Here is a 24,724-nt window from a genome sequence, read left to right as displayed (position 1 = left end):
GGTTCAGGAGATGATACCTCTCATATGTTTGGCAAAGATTTCACAACAACAAGGTCTCCATTGTTCACCACAACCAAATCAGACCTAGAGCTCACCAAAACAGCTTCAGATAAAACAGGAACAATATCTGTGCTTAGCTCACCAGTCACTGAGACTGCAAGACCTCAGACAATTGAGACATATAGCAAAGAACCAGTTGCCACTCTTGACTCAACAGTAACTAGCACAGTGCATACATCTGGATTATTGAGCTCTGAGTACTCATCTGGAAGCACAGTCACAAGTGAAGATATTATATTACAGAGCACAACAACCACACACATTGTCACAAAGGAAGAAGGGTTATCATCAAAGCCATCTGAATCAACCATCACTGATGCGTCCGACACGCTATTCTACTCTATACAAACAGATCATTTAGATGATAAATTACCTGAAAGCACTGTTACAATGACATCAGAAAGGACAACAGCCAAAGATGTGCTGTCACAGGCTAGTTTAACATCAGTTTTGCCAACCTCAGAAACAGATGGTTCAGGAGATGATTCCTCTGATATGATTAAAAAAGAGTTTATTACAGGTTCTTCATTGTTTACTACCACCAAATCAGATCAAGAACTCACCACAATCTCAGTGACAAGCTCAAGAGGTGCTGAGCTTGTAGAAGATCAGACAAGTGAAGCACATAGCAAAGAACCTGTATCAACTCTGGACTCCACTGTAACTTACACAGTACATACATATCAAGACCTTACATCTGACAGGGCAACAACCACAATGAGTGTTACAGAGGAAAAACAGACATCTGAAACACCATCTGAATCCACGATTACTGATTTGTCAGAGACTCTGTTCTCTTCTGCGACAACAGAACATGTAGATGACATATTATCTGAAAGCGCTGTCATAAGTCCAATTACATCAGACAAACCAAAAGACAAAGATGTGCTGTCACCATCAAGTTTTACATCAGTTTTGTCAATTTCAGAATCTGAGGGTTCAGGAGATGATTCCTCTCATATGTTTGGCAAAGATTTCACAACAACAAGGTCTCCATTGTTCACCACAACCAAATCAGACCTAGAGCTCACCAAAACAGCTTCAGATAAATCAGGAACAATATCTGTGCCTAGCTCACCAGTCACTGAGACTGCAAGACCTCAGACAATTGAGACATATAGCAAAGAACCAGTTGCCACTCTTGACTCAACTGTAACTAGCACAGTGCATACATCTGGATTATTGAGCTCTGAGTACTCATCTGGAAGCACAGTCACAAGTGAAGATATTATATTACAGAGCACAACAACCACACACATTGTCACAAAGGAAGAAGGGTTATCATCAAAGCCATCTGAATCAACCATCACTGATGCGTCCGACACGCTATTCTACTCTATACAAACAGATCATTTAGATGATAAATTACCTGAAAGCACTATTACAATGAAATCAGAAAGGACAACAGCCAAAGATGTGCTGTCACAGGCTAGTTTAACATCAGTTTTGCCATCCTCAGAAACATATGGTTCAGGAGAAGATTCCTCTGATATGATTAAAAAGAGTTTATTACAGGTTCTTCATTGTTTACTACCACCAAATCAGATCAAGAACTCACCACAATCTCAGTGACAAGCTCAAGAGGTGCTGAGCTTGTAGAAGATCAGACAAGTGAAGCACATAGCAAAGAACCTGTATCAACTCTGGACTCCACTGTAACTTACACAGTACATACATATCAAGACCTTACATCTGACAGGGCAACAACCACAATGAGTGTTACAGAGGAAAAACAGACATCTGAAACACCATCTGAATCCACGATTACTGATTTGTCAGAGACTCTGTTCTCTTCTGCGACAACAGAACATGTAGATGACATATTATCTGAAAGCGCTGTCATAAGTCCAATTACATCAGACAAACCAAAAGACAAAGATGTGCTGTCACCATCAAGTTTTACATCAGTTTTGTCAATTTCAGAATCTGAGGGTTCAGGAGATGATTCCTCTCATATGTTTGGCAAAGATTTCACAACAACAAGGTCTCCATTGTTCACCACAACCAAATCAGACCTAGAGCTCACCAAAACAGCTTCAGATAAATCAGGAACAATATCTGTGCCTAGCTCACCAGTCACTGAGACTGCAAGACCTCAGACAATTGAGACATATAGCAAAGAACCAGTTGCCACTCTTGACTCAACTGTAACTAGCACAGTGCATACATCTGGATTATTGAGCTCTGAGTACTCATCTGGAAGCACAGTCACAAGTGAAGATATTATATTACAGAGCACAACAACCACACACATTGTCACAAAGGAAGAAGGGTTATCATCAAAGCCATCCGAATCAACCATCACTGATGCGTCCGACACGCTATTCTACTCTATACAAACAGATCATTTAGATGATAAATTACCTGAAAGCACTATTACAATGAAATCAGAAAGGACAACAGCCAAAGATGTGCTGTCACAGGCTAGTTTAACATCAGTTTTGCCATCCTCAGAAACATATGGTTCAGGAGAAGATTCCTCTGATATGATTAAAAAGAGTTTATTACAGGTTCTTCATTGTTTACTACCACCAAATCAGATCAAGAACTCACCACAATCTCAGTGACAAGCTCAAGAGGTGCTGAGCTTGTAGAAGATCAGACAAGTGAAGCACATAGCAAAGAACCTGTATCAACTCTGGACTCCACTGTAACTTACACAGTACATACATATCAAGACCTTACATCTGACAGGGCAACAACCACAATGAGTGTTACAGAGGAAAAACAGACATCTGAAACACCATCTGAATCCACGATTACTGATTTGTCAGAGACTCTGTTCTCTTCTGCGACAACAGAACATGTAGATGACATATTATCTGAAAGCGCTGTCATAAGTCCAATTACATCAGACAAACCAAAAGACAAAGATGTGCTGTCACCATCAAGTTTTACATCAGTTTTGTCAATTTCAGAATCTGAGGGTTCAGGAGATGATTCCTCTCATATGTTTGGCAAAGATTTCACAACAACAAGGTCTCCATTGTTCACCACAACCAAATCAGACCTAGAGCTCACCAAAACAGCTTCAGATAAATCAGGAACAATATCTGTGCCTAGCTCACCAGTCACTGAGACTGCAAGACCTCAGACAATTGAGACATATAGCAAAGAACCAGTTGCCACTCTTGACTCAACTGTAACTAGCACAGTGCATACATCTGGATTATTGAGCTCTGAGTACTCATCTGGAAGCACAGTCACAAGTGAAGATATTATATTACAGAGCACAACAACCACACACATTGTCACAAAGGAAGAAGGGTTATCATCAAAGCCATCTGAATCAACCATCACTGATGCGTCCGACACGCTATTCTACTCTATACAAACAGATCATTTAGATGATAAATTACCTGAAAGCACTGTTACAATGACATCAGAAAGGACAACAGCCAAAGATGTGCTGTCACAGGCTAGTTTAACATCAGTTTTGCCATCCTCAGAAACATATGGTTCAGGAGAAGATTCCTCTGATATGATTAAAAAGAGTTTATTACAGGTTCTTCATTGTTTACTACCACCAAATCAGATCAAGAACTCACCACAATCTCAGTGACAAGCTCAAGAGGTGCTGAGCTTGTAGAAGATCAGACAAGTGAAGCACATAGCAAAGAACCTGTATCAACTCTGGACTCCACTGTAACTTACACAGTACATACATATCAAGACCTTACATCAGACAGTGCAACAACCACAATGAGTGTTACAGAGGAAAAACAGACATCTGAAACACCATCTGAATCCACGATTACCGATTTGTCAGAGACTATGTTCTCTTCTGCGACAACAGAACATGTAGATGACATATTATCTGAAAGCGCTGTCATAAGTCCAATTACATCAGTCAAACCAAAAGACAAAGATGTGCTGTCACCATCAAGTTTTACATCAGTTTTGTCAATTTCAGAATCTGATGGTTCAGGAGATGATTCCTCTCATATGTTTGGCAAAGATTTCACAACAACAAGGTCTCCATTGTTCACCACAACCAAATCAGTCCTAGAGCTCACCAAAACAGCTTCAGATAAAACAGGAACATTATCTGTGCCTAGCTCACCAGTCACTGAGACTGCAAGACCTCAGACAATTGAGACATATAGCAAAGAACCAGTTGCCACTCTTGACTCAACAGTAACTAGCACAGTGCATACATCTGGATTATTGAGCTCTGAGTACTCATCTGGAAGCACAGTCACAAGTGAAGATATTATATTACAGAGCACAACAACCACACACATTGTCACAAAGGAAGAAGGGTTATCATCAAAGCCATCCGAATCAACCATCACTGATGCGTCCGACACGCTATTCTACTCTATACAAACAGATCATTTAGATGATAAATTACCTGAAAGCACTGTTACAATGACATCAGAAAGGACAACAGCCAAAGATGTGCTGTCACAGGCTAGTTTAACATCAGTTTTGCCATCCTCAGAAACATATGGTTCAGGAGAAGATTCCTCTGATATGATTAAAAAGAGTTTATTACAGGTTCTTCATTGTTTACTACCACCAAATCAGATCAAGAACTCACCACAATCTCAGTGACAAGCTCAAGAGGTGCTGAGCTTGTAGAAGATCAGACAAGTGAAGCACATAGCAAAGAACCTGTATCAACTCTGGACTCCACTGTAACTTACACAGTACATACATATCAAGACCTTACATCTGACAGGGCAACAACCACAATGAGTGTTACAGAGGAAAAACAGACATCTGAAACACCATCTGAATCCACGATTACTGATTTGTCAGAGACTCTGTTCTCCTCTGCGACAACAGAACATGTAGATGACATATTATCTGAAAGCGCTGTCATAAGTCCAATTACATCAGACAAACCAAAAGACAAAGATGTGCTGTCACCATCAAGTTTTACATCAGTTTTGTCAATTTCAGAATCTGAGGGTTCAGGAGATGATTCCTCTCATATGTTTGGCAAAGATTTCACAACAACAAGGTCTCCATTGTTCACCACAACCAAATCAGACCTAGAGCTCACCAAAACAGCTTCAGATAAATCAGGAACAATATCTGTGCCTAGCTCACCAGTCACTGAGACTGCAAGACCTCAGACAATTGAGACATATAGCAAAGAACCAGTTGCCACTCTTGACTCAACTGTAACTAGCACAGTGCATACATCTGGATTATTGAGCTCTGAGTACTCATCTGGAAGCACAGTCACAAGTGAAGATATTATATTACAGAGCACAACAACCACACACATTGTCACAAAGGAAGAAGGGTTATCATCAAAGCCATCTGAATCAACCATCACTGATGCGTCCGACACGCTATTCTACTCTATACAAACAGATCATTTAGATGATAAATTACCTGAAAGCACTGTTACAATGACATCAGAAAGGACAACAGCCAAAGATGTGCTGTCACAGGCTAGTTTAACATCAGTTTTGCCATCCTCAGAAACATATGGTTCAGGAGAAGATTCCTCTGATATGATTAAAAAGAGTTTATTACAGGTTCTTCATTGTTTACTACCACCAAATCAGATCAAGAACTCACCACAATCTCAGTGACAAGCTCAAGAGGTGCTGAGCTTGTAGAAGATCAGACAAGTGAAGCACATAGCAAAGAACCTGTATCAACTCTGGACTCCACTGTAACTTACACAGTACATACATATCAAGACCTTACATCTGACAGGGCAACAACCACAATGAGTGTTACAGAGGAAAAACAGACATCTGAAACACCATCTGAATCCACGATTACTGATTTGTCAGAGACTCTGTTCTCTTCTGCGACAACAGAACATGTAGATGACATATTATCTGAAAGCTGTCATAAGTCCAATTACATCAGACAAACCAAAAGACAAAGATGTGCTGTCACCATCAAGTTTTACATCAGTTTTGTCAATTTCAGAATCTGAGGGTTCAGGAGATGATTCCTCTCATATGTTTGGCAAAGATTTCACAACAACAAGGTCTCCATTGTTCACCACAACCAAATCAGACCTAGAGCTCACCAAAACAGCTTCAGATAAATCAGGAACAATATCTGTGCCTAGCTCACCAGTCACTGAGACTGCAAGACCTCAGACAATTGAGACATATAGCAAAGAACCAGTTGCCACTCTTGACTCAACTGTAACTAGCACAGTGCATACATCTGGATTATTGAGCTCTGAGTACTCATCTGGAAGCACAGTCACAAGTGAAGATATTATATTACAGAGCACAACAACCACACACATTGTCACAAAGGAAGAAGGGTTATCATCAAAGCCATCTGAATCAACCATCACTGATGCGTCCGACACGCTATTCTACTCTATACAAACAGATCATTTAGATGATAAATTACCTGAAAGCACTATTACAATGAAATCAGAAAGGACAACAGCCAAAGATGTGCTGTCACAGGCTAGTTTAACATCAGTTTTGCCATCCTCAGAAACATATGGTTCAGGAGAAGATTCCTCTGATATGATTAAAAAGAGTTTATTACAGGTTCTTCATTGTTTACTACCACCAAATCAGATCAAGAACTCACCACAATCTCAGTGACAAGCTCAAGAGGTGCTGAGCTTGTAGAAGATCAGACAAGTGAAGCACATAGCAAAGAACCTGTATCAACTCTGGACTCCACTGTAACTTACACAGTACATACATATCAAGACCTTACATCAGACAGTGCAACAACCACAATGAGTGTTACAGAGGAAAAACAGACATCTGAAACACCATCTGAATCCACGATTACCGATTTGTCAGAGACTATGTTCTCTTCTGCGACAACAGAACATGTAGATGACATATTATCTGAAAGCGCTGTCATAAGTCCAATTACATCAGTCAAACCAAAAGACAAAGATGTGCTGTCACCATCAAGTTTTACATCAGTTTTGTCAATTTCAGAATCTGATGGTTCAGGAGATGATTCCTCTCATATGTTTGGCAAAGATTTCACAACAACAAGGTCTCCATTGTTCACCACAACCAAATCAGACCTAGAGCTCACCAAAACAGCTTCAGCTAAATCAGGAACAATATCTGTGCCTAGCTCACCAGTCACTGAGACTGCAAGACCTCAGACAATTGAGACATATAGCAAAGAACCAGTTGCCACTCTTGACTCAACAGTAACTAGCACAGTGCATACATCTGGATTATTGAGCTCTGAGTACTCATCTGGAAGCACAGTCACAAGTGAAGATATTATATTACAGAGCGCAACAACCACACACATTGTCACAAAGGAAGAAGGGTTATCGTCAAAGCCATCTGAATCAACCATCACTGATGCGTCCGACACGCTATTCTACTCTATACAAACAGATCATTTAGATGATAAATTACCTGAAAGCACTATTACAATGAAATCAGAAAGGACAACAGCCAAAGATGTGCTGTCACAGGCTAGTTTAACATCAGTTTTGCCATCCTCAGAAACATATGGTTCAGGAGAAGATTCCTCTGATATGATTAAAAAGAGTTTATTACAGGTTCTTCATTGTTTACTACCACCAAATCAGATCAAGAACTCACCACAATCTCAGCGACAAGCTCAAGAGGTGCTGAGCTTGTAGAAGATCAGACAAGTGAAGCACATAGCAAAGAACCTGTATCAACTCTGGACTCCACTGTAACTTACACAGTACATACATATCAAGACCTTACATCTGACAGGGCAACAACCACAATGAGTGTTACAGAGGAAAAACAGACATCTGAAACACCATCTGAATCCACGATTACTGATTTGTCAGAGACTCTGTTCTCTTCTGCGACAACAGAACATGTAGATGACATATTATCTGAAAGCGCTGTCATAAGTCCAATTACATCAGACAAACCAAAAGACAAAGATGTGCTGTCACCATCAAGTTTTACATCAGTTTTGTCAATTTCAGAATCTGATGGTTCAGGAGATGATTCCTCTCATATGTTTGGCAAAGATTTCACAACAACAAGGTCTCCATTGTTCACCACAACCAAATCAGTCCTAGAGCTCACCAAAACAGCTTCAGATAAATCAGGAACAATATCTGTGCCTAGCTCACCAGTCACTGAGACTGCAAGACCTCAGACAATTGAGACATATAGCAAAGAACCAGTTGCCACTCTTGACTCAACTGTAACTAGCACAGTGCATACATCTGGATTATTGAGCTCTGAGTACTCATCTGGAAGCACAGTCACAAGTGAAGATATTATATTACAGAGCACAACAACCACACACATTGTCACAAAGGAAGAAGGGTTATCATCAAAGCCATCTGAATCAACCATCACTGATGCGTCCGACACGCTATTCTACTCTATACAAACAGATCATTTAGATGATAAATTACCTGAAAGCACTATTACAATGAAATCAGAAAGGACAACAGCCAAAGATGTGCTGTCACAGGCTAGTTTAACATCAGTTTTGCCATCCTCAGAAACATATGGTTCAGGAGAAGATTCCTCTGATATGATTAAAAAGAGTTTATTACAGGTTCTTCATTGTTTACTACCACCAAATCAGATCAAGAACTCACCACAATCTCAGCGACAAGCTCAAGAGGTGCTGAGCTTGTAGAAGATCAGACAAGTGAAGCACATAGCAAAGAACCTGTATCAACTCTGGACTCCACTGTAACTTACACAGTACATACATATCAAGACCTTACATCTGACAGGGCAACAACCACAATGAGTGTTACAGAGGAAAAACAGACATCTGAAACACCATCTGAATCCACGATTACTGATTTGTCAGAGACTCTGTTCTCTTCTGCGACAACAGAACATGTAGATGACATATTATCTGAAAGCGCTGTCATAAGTCCAATTACATCAGACAAACCAAAAGACAAAGATGTGCTGTCACCATCAAGTTTTACATCAGTTTTGTCAATTTCAGAATCTGAGGGTTCAGGAGATGATTCCTCTCATATGTTTGGCAAAGATTTCACAACAACAAGGTCTCCATTGTTCACCACAACCAAATCAGACCTAGAGCTCACCAAAACAGCTTCAGATAAATCAGGAACAATATCTGTGCCTAGCTCACCAGTCACTGAGACTGCAAGACCTCAGACAATTGAGACATATAGCAAAGAACCAGTTGCCACTCTTGACTCAACTGTAACTAGCACAGTGCATACATCTGGATTATTGAGCTCTGAGTACTCATCTGGAAGCACAGTCACAAGTGAAGATATTATATTACAGAGCACAACAACCACACACATTGTCACAAAGGAAGAAGGGTTATCATCAAAGCCATCCGAATCAACCATCACTGATGCGTCCGACACGCTATTCTACTCTATACAAACAGATCATTTAGATGATAAATTACCTGAAAGCACTATTACAATGAAATCAGAAAGGACAACAGCCAAAGATGTGCTGTCACAGGCTAGTTTAACATCAGTTTTGCCATCCTCAGAAACATATGGTTCAGGAGAAGATTCCTCTGATATGATTAAAAAAGAGTTTATTACAGGTTCTTCATTGTTTACTACCACCAAATCAGATCAAGAACTCACCACAATCTCAGCGACAAGCTCAAGAGGTGCTGAGCTTGTAGAAGATCAGACAAGTGAAGCACATAGCAAAGAACCTGTATCAACTCTGGACTCCACTGTAACTTACACAGTACATACATATCAAGACCTTACATCTGACAGGGCAACAACCACAATGAGTGTTACAGAGGAAAAACAGACATCTGAAACACCATCTGAATCCACGATTACTGATTTGTCAGAGACTCTGTTCTCTTCTGCGACAACAGAACATGTAGATGACATATTATCTGAAAGCGCTGTCATAAGTCCAATTACATCAGACAAACCAAAAGACAAAGATGTGCTGTCACCATCAAGTTTTACATCAGTTTTGTCAATTTCAGAATCTGAGGGTTCAGGAGATGATTCCTCTCATATGTTTGGCAAAGATTTCACAACAACAAGGTCTCCATTGTTCACCACAACCAAATCAGACCTAGAGCTCACCAAAACAGCTTCAGATAAATCAGGAACAATATCTGTGCCTAGCTCACCAGTCACTGAGACTGCAAGACCTCAGACAATTGAGACATATAGCAAAGAACCAGTTGCCACTCTTGACTCAACTGTAACTAGCACAGTGCATACATCTGGATTATTGAGCTCTGAGTACTCATCTGGAAGCACAGTCACAAGTGAAGATATTATATTACAGAGCACAACAACCACACACATTGTCACAAAGGAAGAAGGGTTATCATCAAAGCCATCCGAATCAACCATCACTGATGCGTCCGACACGCTATTCTACTCTATACAAACAGATCATTTAGATGATAAATTACCTGAAAGCACTATTACAATGAAATCAGAAAGGACAACAGCCAAAGATGTGCTGTCACAGGCTAGTTTAACATCAGTTTTGCCATCCTCAGAAACATATGGTTCAGGAGAAGATTCCTCTGATATGATTAAAAAGAGTTTATTACAGGTTCTTCATTGTTTACTACCACCAAATCAGATCAAGAACTCACCACAATCTCAGTGACAAGCTCAAGAGGTGCTGAGCTTGTAGAAGATCAGACAAGTGAAGCACATAGCAAAGAACCTGTATCAACTCTGGACTCCACTGTAACTTACACAGTACATACATATCAAGACCTTACATCAGACAGTGCAACAACCACAATGAGTGTTACAGAGGAAAAACAGACATCTGAAACACCATCTGAATCCACGATTACTGATTTGTCAGAGACTATGTTCTCTTCTGCGACAACAGAACATGTAGATGACATATTATCTGAAAGCGCTGTCATAAGTCCAATTACATCAGTCAAACCAAAAGACAAAGATGTGCTGTCACCATCAAGTTTTACATCAGTTTTGTCAATTTCAGAATCTGATGGTTCAGGAGATGATTCCTCTCATATGTTTGGCAAAGATTTCACAACAACAAGGTCTCCATTGTTCACCACAACCAAATCAGTCCTAGAGCTCACCAAAACAGCTTCAGATAAATCAGGAACATTATCTGTGCCTAGCTCACCAGTCACTGAGACTGCAAGACCTCAGACAATTGAGACATATAGCAAAGAACCAGTTGCCACTCTTGACTCAACTGTAACTAGCACAGTGCATACATCTGGATTATTGAGCTCTGAGTACTCATCTGGAAGCACAGTCACAAGTGAAGATATTATATTACAGAGCACAACAACCACACACATTGTCACAAAGGAAGAAGGGTTATCATCAAAGCCATCTGAATCAACCATCACTGATGCGTCCGACACGCTATTCTACTCTATACAAACAGATCATTTAGATGATAAATTACCTGAAAGCACTGTTACAATGACATCAGAAAGGACAACAGCCAAAGATGTGCTGTCACAGGCTAGTTTAACATCAGTTTTGCCATCCTCAGAAACATATGGTTCAGGAGAAGATTCCTCTGATATGATTAAAAAAGAGTTTATTACAGGTTCTTCATTGTTTACTACCACCAAATCAGATCAAGAACTCACCACAATCTCAGCGACAAGCTCAAGAGGTGCTGAGCTTGTAGAAGATCAGACAAGTGAAGCACATAGCAAAGAACCTGTATCAACTCTGGACTCCACTGTAACTTACACAGTACATACATATCAAGACCTTACATCAGACAGTGCAACAACCACAATGAGTGTTACAGAGGAAAAACAGACATCTGAAACACCATCTGAATCCACGATTACCGATTTGTCAGAGACTATGTTCTCTTCTGCGACAACAGAACATGTAGATGACATATTATCTGAAAGCGCTGTCATAAGTCCAATTACATCAGACAAACCAAAAGACAAAGATGTGCTGTCACCATCAAGTTTTACATCAGTTTTGTCAATTTCAGAATCTGAGGGTTCAGGAGATGATTCCTCTCATATGTTTGGCAAAGATTTCACAACAACAAGGTCTCCATTGTTCACCACAACCAAATCAGACCTAGAGCTCACCAAAACAGCTTCAGATAAATCAGGAACAATATCTGTGCTTAGCTCACCAGTCGCTGAGACTGCAAGACCTCAGACAATTAAGACATATAGCAAAGAACCAGTTGCCACTCTTGACTCAACTGTAACTAGCACAGTGCATACATCTGGATTATTGAGCTCTGAGTACTCATCTGGAAGCACAGTCACAAGTGAAGATATTATATTACAGAGCACAAAAACCACACACATTGTCACAAAGGAAGAAGGGTTATCATCAAAGCCATCTGAATCAACCATCACTGATGCGTCCGACACGCTATTTTACTCTATACAAACAGATCATTTAGATGATAAATTACCTGAAAGCACTGTTACAATGACATCAGAAAGGACAACAGCCAAAGATGTGCTGTCACAGGCTAGTTTAACATCAGTTTTGCCATTCTCAGAAACATATGGTTCAGGAGAAGATTCCTCTGATATGATTAAAAAAGAGTTTATTACAGGTTCTTCATTGTTTACTACCACCAAATCAGATCAAGAACTCACCACAATCTCAGTGACAAGCTCAAGAGGTGCTGAGCTTGTAGAAGATCAGACAAGTGAAGCACATAGCAAAGAACCTGTATCAACTCTGGACTCCACTGTAACTTACACAGTACATACATATCAAGACCTTACATCTGACAGGGCAACAACCACAATGAGTGTTACAGAGGAAAAACAGACATCTGAAACACCATCTGAATCCACGATTACTGATTTGTCAGAGACTCTGTTCTCTTCTGCGACAACACAACATGTAGATGACATATTATCTGAAAGTGCTGTCATAAGTCCAATTACATCAGACAAACCAAAAGACAAAGATGTGCTGTCACCATCAAGTTTTACATCAGTTTTGTCAATTTCAGAATCTGAGGGTTCAGGAGATGATTCCTCTCATATGTTTGGCAAAGATTTCACAACAACATGGTCTCCATTGTTCACCACAACCAAATCAGACCTAGAGCTCACCAAAACAGCTTCAGATAAATCAGGAACAATATCTGTGCTTAGCTCACCAGTCGCTAAGACTGCAAGACCTCAGACAATTGAGACATATAGCAAAGAACCAGTTGCCACTCTTGACTCAACAGTAACTAGCACAGTGCATACATCTGGATTATTGAGCTCTGAGTACTCATCTGGAAGCACAGTCACAAGTGAAGATATTATATTACAGAGCGCAACAACCACACACATTGTCACAAAGGAAGAAGGGTTATCATCAAAGCCATCCGAATCAACCATCACTGATGCATCCGACACACTATTCTACTCTATACAAACAGATCATTTAGATGATAAATTACCTGAAAGCACTATTACAATGAAATCAGAAAGGACAACAGCCAAAGATGTGCTGTCACAGGCTAGTTTAACATCAGTTTTGCCATTCTCAGAAACATATGGTTCAGGAGAAGATTCCTCTGATATGATTAAAAAAGAGTTTATTACAGGTTCTTCATTGTTTACTACCACCAAATCAGATCAAGAACTCACCACAATCTCAGCGACAAGCTCAAGAGGTGCTGAGCTTGTAGAAGATCAGACAAGTGAAGCACATAGCAAAGAACCTGTATCAACTCTGGACTCTGCTGTAACTTACACAGTACATACATATCAAGACCTTACATCAGACAGGGCAACAGCCACAATGAGTGTTACAGAGGAAAAACAGACATCTGCAACACCATCTGAATCCACGATTACTGATTTGTCAGAGACTCTGTTCTCCTCTGCGACAACAGAACATTTAGATGACATATTATCTGAAAGCGCTGTCATAAGTCCAATTACATCAGACAAACCAAAAGACAAAGATGTGCTGTCACCATCAAGTTTTACATCAGTTTTGTCAATTTCAGAATCTGATGGTTCAGGAGATGATACCTCTCATATGTTTGGCAAAGATTTCACAACAACAAGGTCTCCATTGTTCACCACAACCAAATCAGTCCTAGAGCTCACCAAAACAGCATCAGAAAAAACAGGAACATTATCTGCGCCTAGCTCACCAGTCACTGAGACTGCAAGACCTCAGACAATTGAGACATATAGCAAAGAACCAGTTGCCACTCTTGACTCAACAGTAACTAGCACAGTGCATACATCTGGATTATTGAGCTCTGAGTACTCATCTGGAAGCACAGTCACAAGTGAAGTTATTATATTACAGAGCACAACAACCACACACATTGTCACAAAGGAAGAAGGGTTATCATCAAAGCCATCCGAATCAACCATCACTGATGCATCCGACACACTATTCTACTCTATACAAACAGATCATTTAGATGATAAATTACCTGAAAGCACTGTTACAATGACATCAGAAAGGACAACAGCCAAAGATGTGCTGTCACAGGCTAGTTTAACATCAGTTTTGCCATCCTCAGAAACAGATGGTTCAGGAGATGATTCCTCTGATATGATTAAAAAAGAGTTTATTACAGGTTCTTCATTGTTTACTACCACCAAATCAGATCAAGAACTCACCACAATCTCAGCGACAAGCTCAAGAGGTGCTGAGCTTGTAGAAGATCAGACAAGTGAAGCACATAGCAAAGAACCTGTATCAACTCTGGACTCCGCTGTAACTTACACAGTACATACATATCAAGACCTTACATCAGACAGGGCAACAGCCACAATGAGTGTTACAGAGGAAAAACAGACATCTGCAACACCATCTGAATCCACGATTACTGATTTGTCAGAGACTCTGTTCTCCTCTGCGACAACAGAACATTTAGATGACATATTATCTGAAAGCGCTGTCATAAGTCCAATTACATCAGACAAACCAAAAGACAAAGATGTGCTGTCACCATCAAGTTTTACATCAGTTTTGTCAATTTCAGAATCTGAGGGTTCAGGAGATGATTCCTCTCATATGTTTGGCAAAGATTTCACAACAACAAGGTCTCCATTGTTCACCACAACCAAATCAGTCCTAGAGCTCACCAAAACAGCTTCAGATAAAACAGGAACATTATCTGTGCCTAGCTCACCAGTCACTGAGACTGCAAGACCTCAGACAATTGAGACATATAGCAAAGAACCAGTTGCCACTCTTGACTCAACAGTAACTAGCACAGTGCATACATCTGGATTATTGAGCTCTGAGTACTCATCTGGAAGCACAGTCACAAGTGAAGTTATTATATTACAGAGCACAACAACCACACACATTGTCACAAAGGAAGAAGGGTTATCATCAAAGCCATCTGAATCAACCATCACTGATGCGTCCGACACGCTATTCTACTCTATACAAACAGATCATTTAGATGATAAATTACCTGAAAGCACTATTACAATGACATCAGAAAGGACAACAGCCAAAGATGTGCTGTCACAGGCTAGTTTAACATCAGTTTTGCCATCCTCAGAAACAGATGGTTCAGGAGATGATTCCTCTGATATGATTAAAAAAGAGTTTATTACAGGTTCTTCATTGTTTACTACCACCAAATCAGATCAAGAACTCACCACAATCTCAGTGACAAGCTCAAGAGGTGCTGAGCTTGTAGAAGATCAGACAAGTGAAGCACATAGCAAAGAACCTGTATCAACTCTGGACTCCACTGTAACTTACACAGTACATACATATCAAGACCTTACATCTGACAGGGCAACAACCACAATGAGTGTTACAGAGGAAAAACAGACACCTGCAACACCATCTGAATCCACGATTACTGATTTGTCAGAGACTCTGTTCTCCTCTGCGACAACAGAACATTTAGATGACATATTATCTGAAAGCGCTGTCATAAGTCCAATTACATCAGACAAACCAAAAGACAAAGATATGCTGTCACCGTCAAGTTTTACATCAGTTTTGTCAATTTCAGAATCTGATGGTTCAGGAGATGATACCTCTCATATGATTGGCAAAGATTTCACAACAACAAGGTCTCCATTGTTCACCACAACCACATCAGACCTAGAGCTCACCAAAATTGCATTAGATAAAACAGGAACAATATCTGTGCCTAGCTCACCAGTCACTGAGACTGCAAGACCTCAGACAATTGAGACATATAGCAAAGAACCAGTTGCCACTCTTGACTCAACTGTAACTAGCACAGTGCATACATCTGGATTATTGAGCTCTGAGTACTCATCTGGAAGCACAGTCACAAGTGAAGATATTATATTACAGAGCACCACAACCACAAACATTGTCACAAAGGAAGAAGGGTTATCATCAAAGCCATCTGAATCAACCATCACTGATGCGTCCGACACGCTATCCTACTCTATACAAACAGATCATTTAGATGATAAATTACCTGAAAGCACTATTACAATGACATCAGAAAGGACAACAGCCAAAGATGTGCTGTCACAGGCTAGTTTAACATCAGTTTTGCCATCCTCAGAAACAGATGGTTCAGGAGAAGATTCCTCTGATATGATTAAAAAAGAGTTTATTACAGGTTCTTCATTGTTTACTACCACCAAATCAGATCAAGAACTCACCACAATCTCAGTGACAAGCTCAAGAGGTGCTGAGCTTGTAGAAGATCAGACAAGTGAAGCACATAGCAAAGAACCTGTATCAACTCTGGACTCCACTGTAACTTACACAGTACATACATATCAAGACCTTACATCTGACAGGGCAACAACCACAATGAGTGTTACAGAGGAAAAACAGACACCTGCAACACCATCTGAATCCACGATTACTGATTTGTCAGAGACTCTGTTCTCCTCTGCGACAACAGAACATTTAGATGACATATTATCTGAAAGCGCTGTCATAAGTCCAATTACATCAGACAAACCAAAAGACAAAGATATGCTGTCACCGTCAAGTTTTACATCAGTTTTGTCAATTTCAGAATCTGATGGTTCAGGAGATGATACCTCTCATATGATTGGCAAAGATTTCACAACAACAAGGTCTCCATTGTTCACCACAACCACATCAGACCTAGAGCTCACCAAAATTGCATTAGATAAAACAGGAACAATATCTGTGCCTAGCTCACCAGTCACTGAGACTGCAAGACCTCAGACAATTGAGACATATAGCAAAGAACCAGTTGCCACTCTTGACTCCACTGTAACTAGCACAGTATATACAAGTCAAGATATTACACCACACATGGCTTTAATATCTGAAAGCACTATAACAAGCATAATGACACTGTCAAGTTTTACATCAGTTTTGACAACTTCAGAAATGGATGGTTCAGGAGATGAGACCACTGATACGTTTGGCCAATTTTTCACAACAACAAGGTCTTCTTTGTTTAACACAACTACATCAGACCAAGAAATATCACAAACAGAGTCTGAATCAACAAGAATAATTTCCGTGCCTAGCTCACATGTTGTTGTGCCTGTACGACGTCAGACAACTGAGACATATATCAATGAACCTGTTGCCACTCTTGACTCCACTGTAACTAGCACAGTGCATAGATTTGGATCCTTGAGTACAGGAAGCACTGTAACAATTGATGATGTGACATCACACAGCACAACAACAGCAAGTGTCACAGCAAATTCATCGGAGTCCACCATTATTGATGCATCAGAGGTTCTCTTCTCGTCTACACAAACAGAATATTTAGATGAGACATTTTTTGAAAGCACTTTCACAAGCACACTGACATCAGAGGAGACAACAGCCAAAGATATGCTGTCATCATTAAGTTTTACATCAGTTTTGCCATCTTCAGAATTGGATGGTTCAGGAGATGACACCTACGTTAATAACTTTAGCACAATAACTTTACCTGTAGATGCAGAGGATGACACAATAGATGATGAGGGATCAGGGGAGCAGTTTACAGAGAAGTCCCCTCACATGCATATTTCATCAGCACCCATCAAAGCTCATACTGGCTCTCCTACAGTAGGTATGACCAGTGCTGCCTTTACAGCACTCGGCAGGGACATCACTATAACACTTAGTTCAAGTCCCAACACACCTGCCTTTGAAGACATAGAGGGCTTGGGTGTCACAGAAGACGACCAGGAGACCACTCAACTAGAGGGTTCTGGTGAAGAGGCCAAAGTGATGCCAACAACAGAAATGTATGATAATTATATTGTGGCCACTGATGAGGCAGAAATCAGTTATGCTAACAACTCATCAGAGCCTGTTTTGAGATTTGAAAGTTCCACCCATTCCACATCCATCACAACTGAATCGACAATGCTGTCTATCACAGTCCAAACAGCAGTGACAGTCTTACCTACTAAAAGAATCAGTGAAATCACAGATGAAATTGAAATAGATGAAGATGATGGTTCTGGTGGTGAAATATCCCCTGCAGGTCTCGAGTCACTTCCTAAAGCTACACCATCAGAGGACAAGACCTCTATAACTACAATCGCACAGAAAGTAGCTTCACATTCAACCAAAGATGCAGCATCTGATCCAAAACTGTCAAGCACATCTGAGGCTGCATCATTTTTAGAGGGACAAAGTACCGTACAGTCGGAAATAGACTTAGAGGGGTCAGAATTATCAACCACTAAGGATATCCAACAATTTACCTCACCAGAAGGATCCACTGGTGGGATAACAGAAACACCCATGACTAAAACATATGAAGACCTGACTGTAAGAACTGATGAAGCAGAAATTGATGAGACAGAGGAGAAAACAGTCACTGTTTCTACACATTTTATACGTCAGTCATCTTTATCCCCATCTCCTTCATTCCTTAGCTCCACCCAGCCAACTGTAACATTTGCAACTTCCCTTTCAGACGATGGGATTGGAGATATAGCAGAAGACTCAACAGAGGGTGATGGAGCAGAAGATGATGGTTCAGGTGATGACACAACTCCTTTGACATCAAGACCTTTGCTATCGAGCTCACACATAACCACAGCACTTGAAATGCAGAGTGTGTTATCAAGCACAAATGCTAAAATGTCCACGATAGTCTCAGTGACAGCACAGACAGAGCAGGACAATTCTGTTGGACTCAACTTAGCATCAACAGCCACTAGTTTTACTGCTCTTCACTCATATTTTACATCTTCTGATGTTGTACCCAGCCACACTACATTGCCTACATTAGTGACATCAACAGGTCCTATTTCCACCCCTGCACCATCTGTCTTCCATAAGGACCATCCTGATCAGCAAGTTACAACTATTACCCCAACAAGCATGGTCTTAATATTCACTGAGGATGAGGAGGATGAAGATAAGCTATTCTCTGTAGTAACAGAGAGTATGAGAGATAACATAATCAAACCAGAGGTTATCAATAAAGATGACATTATGATTGATGCAGATACTGTGTCTATGTTAGAGCATACTTCACCTTTTATCCCTACAATCATCACAAAAGAGGCGGCTGGCATAAAAGAAATTTTCCTGACACCACAGCCTTCAGACATTATGACAGAAGATTCAGAGGGACCTGGAATAGATGGCACTGAGTTAAATCAATTATATGCATCATATGGAACATCCACAGAAGGGATATCAATTAAACAAACAACATCAGCATCAGATGTCCTCCAGAGTAGATCAACATATGCAGATGAGAGAACCCAAGCAACACAAACACAAACTCCTGAGACTACTGAAGCTGATGTTCCTGAACGCACACGAGACGGTCAGACCTCTGGAGAATACACAGAAATTACAATGGAGACACTGACCGATGATTTTACAAGTTACACCATATCTACTGAAGATTATACTGTCAAAACATTCACTTTAACCCCCAAGCCATCTCATGCATCTACCATGTATACAGGCAAAGTCACAGAAATGGTCCCAACTGAAAAGGACACTTCTAAGGAAGCTGTGAATGTTCAGACCATATCAACACAAGCATTCATAACCAAAAAGGATATAATGTCACCAAAATCATTAGTAAGAGTAGTTTCCAAATTGACAACACCTCTACCTCTGCATCCTATATCTTCTGAGGTGGAAGCTTCAAGTGACTTCACAGAACAAGATGAACCAATTCAAACAACAATGTCTAGCCAAAGATTTACTTCATCATTTGCTGTTACAGATAATTCTCTTTATGTTGATTCTGTTTCACTTGAGGAGACAAAAAACTTAACTGGAGATGGCTTAACATCTGCTTCACCAAGTCATGTAGAGACTGTTTCTATAGACAGTCCAGATGAGATCACAGAATCTGAAGAGTCAACAGTCTCTACAGAATCAGATTTAGCAAGCATTGAATTCTTCCATACAGATGCCACATCAGATCATATGTCTGTCACATATTCATTGAGCACAAGCATGGCTGAACCTTTTAAACTCACAGCGAGTACATACACTGAAACAGCAGTAACAGATGATGTAATAGACTTAACAGATCAAACGGAGGAAACATCAGCATGCATTGATAACGCTGAACCCAGTAGTCCTTCTTGTGATGAGGTAACTGAGGGAAGGGAATTAACAAGCACAGACAGATCACCCATCTCTGGAATTTCAGTGGAAACTAAAAGTCCCTCATTTTCATTAACAGGCGATGGCTCAGGTGACCAAACATTTGGAATGTTTACAGAAGGATTTACTGATATAACAGGCTTTCCATTAACAGCAACAGATGAAGAATCCACTTTGTTAAACCATTCAGTGTCATTATCTGTGGAGACAGATATTATGATTCACTTGGCAACAACATCTATGCCTAAAGCAATTACAGTAACTGATGGTGAACTGTATCATCAAGCTTTGTCTGAGATGACTCTTACACATAAGCCAGACACAGATACTAGCACAAACACAGATGTTCCATTGCCATCAACAACAATTTCTATACATCTTATGTCTGCATCAAAATTGAATACAACAACAGAGACAGCAACAATGCTACGATTTCTTTCATCTACACACATACCAAGGGTGACTGACAGAACAGAACCTACACAGTTAACCAACACCCTAGACAGTTTTGATTATGCATCACTTTCATCTGAGAATGATGTAGCAGATTATGAAGCAATAACTGAACCTTACAGAGTAGAAAGTATACCAGATTTAATTAACACAACTGAATCAGCAACAGAAGATGAGACAAGCATTGATGACATCACACAAACTGAAGGTAAAGAGAGCTTTGAGACCATGTCGCCACTTGATTTTGAAACAAGTGTTGATACCAACTCAGAAACAGAAATGGTCACTGCCACTGAGACCTCCTCAAGACCTGAGGAGGACAGTACAACTGGTATTGTTGGAAGCACAGAACTAGACGTTTTGAGTACTTTTGAGACCAGCTCTCTGCCTGACATTGAAACAAGCATCAATACCACCATACAACCATTCATTGAGAGTGAAACTACCTTTGTGAGTACCTCAAGAACTGAGAGTGAGACTTCAGTTACCAGCTCACTAAACACATTGAGTAGAACAAGCATTAGTAGTTCAAGTGGTTCAAGGACCAGCTCTTTTGAGGAGGTAAACAGCATATCATCCATTAAGCATCATACCTTGACAAAACCTTTCGATGTCACACATGCACCTGTAAGTTCTGCTTCTGTAAGTGAAGAAAGAGTTGAGTATACAGCTCATCCCAAAGGAAATTATATAGGACTCATGACCACCCCACAACCTAAATATGAAGGTTCTGCAACTACAAGTAGCTCAACGAGCAGCTCAGAGGATTCAGTCATCATCCCATCGTCTGATGAGGTTGAGACAGTGATTCTGACCACTGTCACAACTTCAACCATGCTTTGGACACCCGAATCTGAGGTGAAGTTTGTCAGTAAGGAAACTGCCTCAAGTAAACAAAAAATAGCTGGTCAGATTAAGGAAGATATAATGCCTATGACTGAGATTCCAGTTCAGGAAACAGAACAATCTTTAATGCCTACAATTCAGGAGACTACAACACCATTTTCTTCTTATGATTATGTTTCTGAGGCAAATTTAGTTAAAACCTCACCTCCAACTGCACAGAAGGACAGTGCAACACGCAGTGCAGCAGACCTTGCATATACAATTATTGGGCAGACATTTGACATTCCAGGTAGGATATAAAATGTATATTTTTTATACCTATACAAATGTACTTATTTTGTATTTGCCCAATGACATGTCTATATCCTCCCGCTTTTACCCCAGGTGTTCACACATGTTCTGACAATGTTTGCTTGAATAGAGGTTCTTGTGTAAAAGTGGATGGTGCTCAGATCTGCAGCTGTCCATCTGGATACAGTGGTGAACGTTGTGAAATAGGTATGGAATTTTAGAATTACGTGAAACATTCATTTATTAACTACAGCTTTTTGTGGCTTCAACAGACTGTTGAACTTGCTTCTTTATCTTAATATGCTCAAGCATATTATTTACTCACATTAAATACCTTTTTATTAATTTGTTATTAGACATTGATGAATGTCACTCAAACCCATGTCATAATGGAGGAACATGTATTGATGGCCTGAACTCTTTCACCTGTTTATGTCTACCAAGTTATGCAGGACAACTGTGTGAGCAAGGTAAGATTATTAGGGGACAAGCACCAAAGGTGCATAGGCACGTATTGGATATACTATTGTTTTTATTATCATTATTCTGCCATTTCTGGCTGTAAGTCCATGACAGCCCATTATATTGTAAGGTAAAAAAAAATGAAATTTGGACAGATGTGAATCTTGTCAAAAATGATACCATGAGTGCATTACTCTTAAAATGATAGTTCACCCAAAAATGGAAAATCTCTCATCATTTACTCACCCTCATGCTATCCCAATTGTGTATGAATTTGTTTCTTCAGCAGAACACAAATAAAGATTTTTAAAAGAATATCTCAGCTCTGTTGGTCCATAAAATACAAGTGGATGGTGATCAACAATTTAAAGCTCCAAAAAGCACAGACAATCATAAATGTAATCCATATGACTCTAGTGGTTAAATGAATGTCTTCTAAAGCAAAACAATCTCTTTCGGTGAGAAACATTGCTGTTGGCAAATTTAGATTATCTACCTCAAATCCTTTAACACCACCAACAACTCAAGTTTGCACTTCTGTTTATACTAATAACTATGAACCGTAAGGCCTTGAAACAAAATTATTTTCCCACTGATTACTTGGCTTATGCCGAGTCGAATGAATACCAATATTTTCCAATCAACTAGGTTTTCCATCATGTCAAATTTTCTTAAATTATTATTATTTTTTTAAATCCTCCAAGGCCTTACATCCAGTTTGCAAGAAATTTGGTGCAAATCATCTAGAGACATCCTCAATACATTATAAATGGCTTTTTGATAGACCAAACCATTATCATATAATGCTTTGATGAATTTGACAGTGAGCATGCCAAAGAGTTTGTTCCTGTCCACCATTTTGAATTTAATTAAAAATGTACTTTTTCAAACTCCTCAGCATTCATCATATCTTCCCCAAATTTTGGTCAGATCTTCAAACCATGCTGGCAAAACTTTATTAAAAGCTTTTTAATAAACCAAAAAAATTCTCATGTAACACATCATTAAATTTGATGGCAAGATGCCAAAAAGGATCTGCGGCTGTCTCTCAGCAATGGATTTACATATTTACTTGAAATTTGCATGTGTCATTGTGCCCATGCCCTGCCCCTGCCCCTGACCATTCCGTATAAATTTGGTGACAATGCCACTTATTGGTCCAAATTTACAAGCAGTTTGATTTACATTTTAAGTTATTCTTCTAATGGCTTTTAAGCCACCTTAATCATATCATTTCTAGTGATAATTTTAGACAATCTAATATTATTGATGTTGTTGCCAATGATGTTCTTGGCCCTGCAATTGCTGCTGGCAGATATATTTCATACAGGCTATGAAATTAAATAATGATTTTACTCATCAGCCACAGTGGCTGGCGAATGCCAAGTTTTACTAGCCATATCAATTTGCAGATACCTGCCACTTTATACAGGGGTTCAAATAATTCACTTCAGTTACAGCACTAGATCAGACAACTTATACTGGTATGCTATAAATCTACTGTAAAAACTGTTGTCAAGATGCACCTCGTCTGCCTCTTTATACAAAAATACTCAGACATAATTCACAGACATGAGCTTGGTGGATCTTACTAGATCCTGATGGATAATAGGCTTGATGTAATAAGCTCTGTGTGTTCTAAAAACATTGCATGAAGTAGACTGGCAAAATGATGTTATACTTTCCAGTTTAAGAGGATGCCTTTTCTCACAGCTCATTTGAGCACAGCTGTTAAGAACATCACCTTTTTCCTCTGTTTTAGGCAAGGCAAGGCAAGTTTTAATTTACAGTTTTACATGGATGACATCACTTTCTTGAGAGTTTAATCCTTTTTAAATGATTAAAAGCACTCTTATTAATATCAAAATACTAAAAATAATTCAATACAAATAGCGGAATAGCATAACCTTTTACAAAACGTCTCAGCCCAACTCACATCTGGTCTTTGTCAGAGTAAAAAACAAAAAACAAAAGTGAAAGCATGAGTGCATTACTAACCCACTCTGATGAGTGCTCTTCATCTTAAGATTGTTGAATGTTGCATCAATACAGATAAAGCCACTAGGAAGTGTCTCCTGCATCAATGTGTCCACGGAAACGACACAGAAAGTCACTCAGTGATTCAGCAATGATTCGGTCTCAGTGTCTAAATTCTCAGACACAGCTGCTTTCAGATTATTTTACCAAATAAAAAAAAAAAACAGCAACTAC

The 24,724-nt window shown here is 39.7% G+C and overlaps 1 protein-coding gene across 1 annotated transcript in view; it reads left to right on the top strand.

Moving 5' to 3' along the window:
• Positions 1-24,724, top strand: part of vcana (versican a) — a 64,103-nt gene that overhangs the window by 21,816 nt on the left and 17,563 nt on the right. Inside the window, exons 5-6 of the mRNA XM_052112146.1 lie at positions 22,145-22,258; positions 22,408-22,521. Coding sequence (XP_051968106.1) covers positions 22,145-22,258; positions 22,408-22,521 — 228 coding nt within the window. The remainder of the gene's footprint in view (positions 1-22,144; positions 22,259-22,407; positions 22,522-24,724) is intronic.

Source organism: Xyrauchen texanus, chromosome 3, assembly GCF_025860055.1.
Source record: "Xyrauchen texanus isolate HMW12.3.18 chromosome 3, RBS_HiC_50CHRs, whole genome shotgun sequence".
In the NCBI taxonomy this organism is placed as follows: domain Eukaryota; kingdom Metazoa; phylum Chordata; class Actinopteri; order Cypriniformes; family Catostomidae; genus Xyrauchen; species Xyrauchen texanus.
This window is presented reverse-complemented; position numbering and strand designations above follow the sequence as displayed.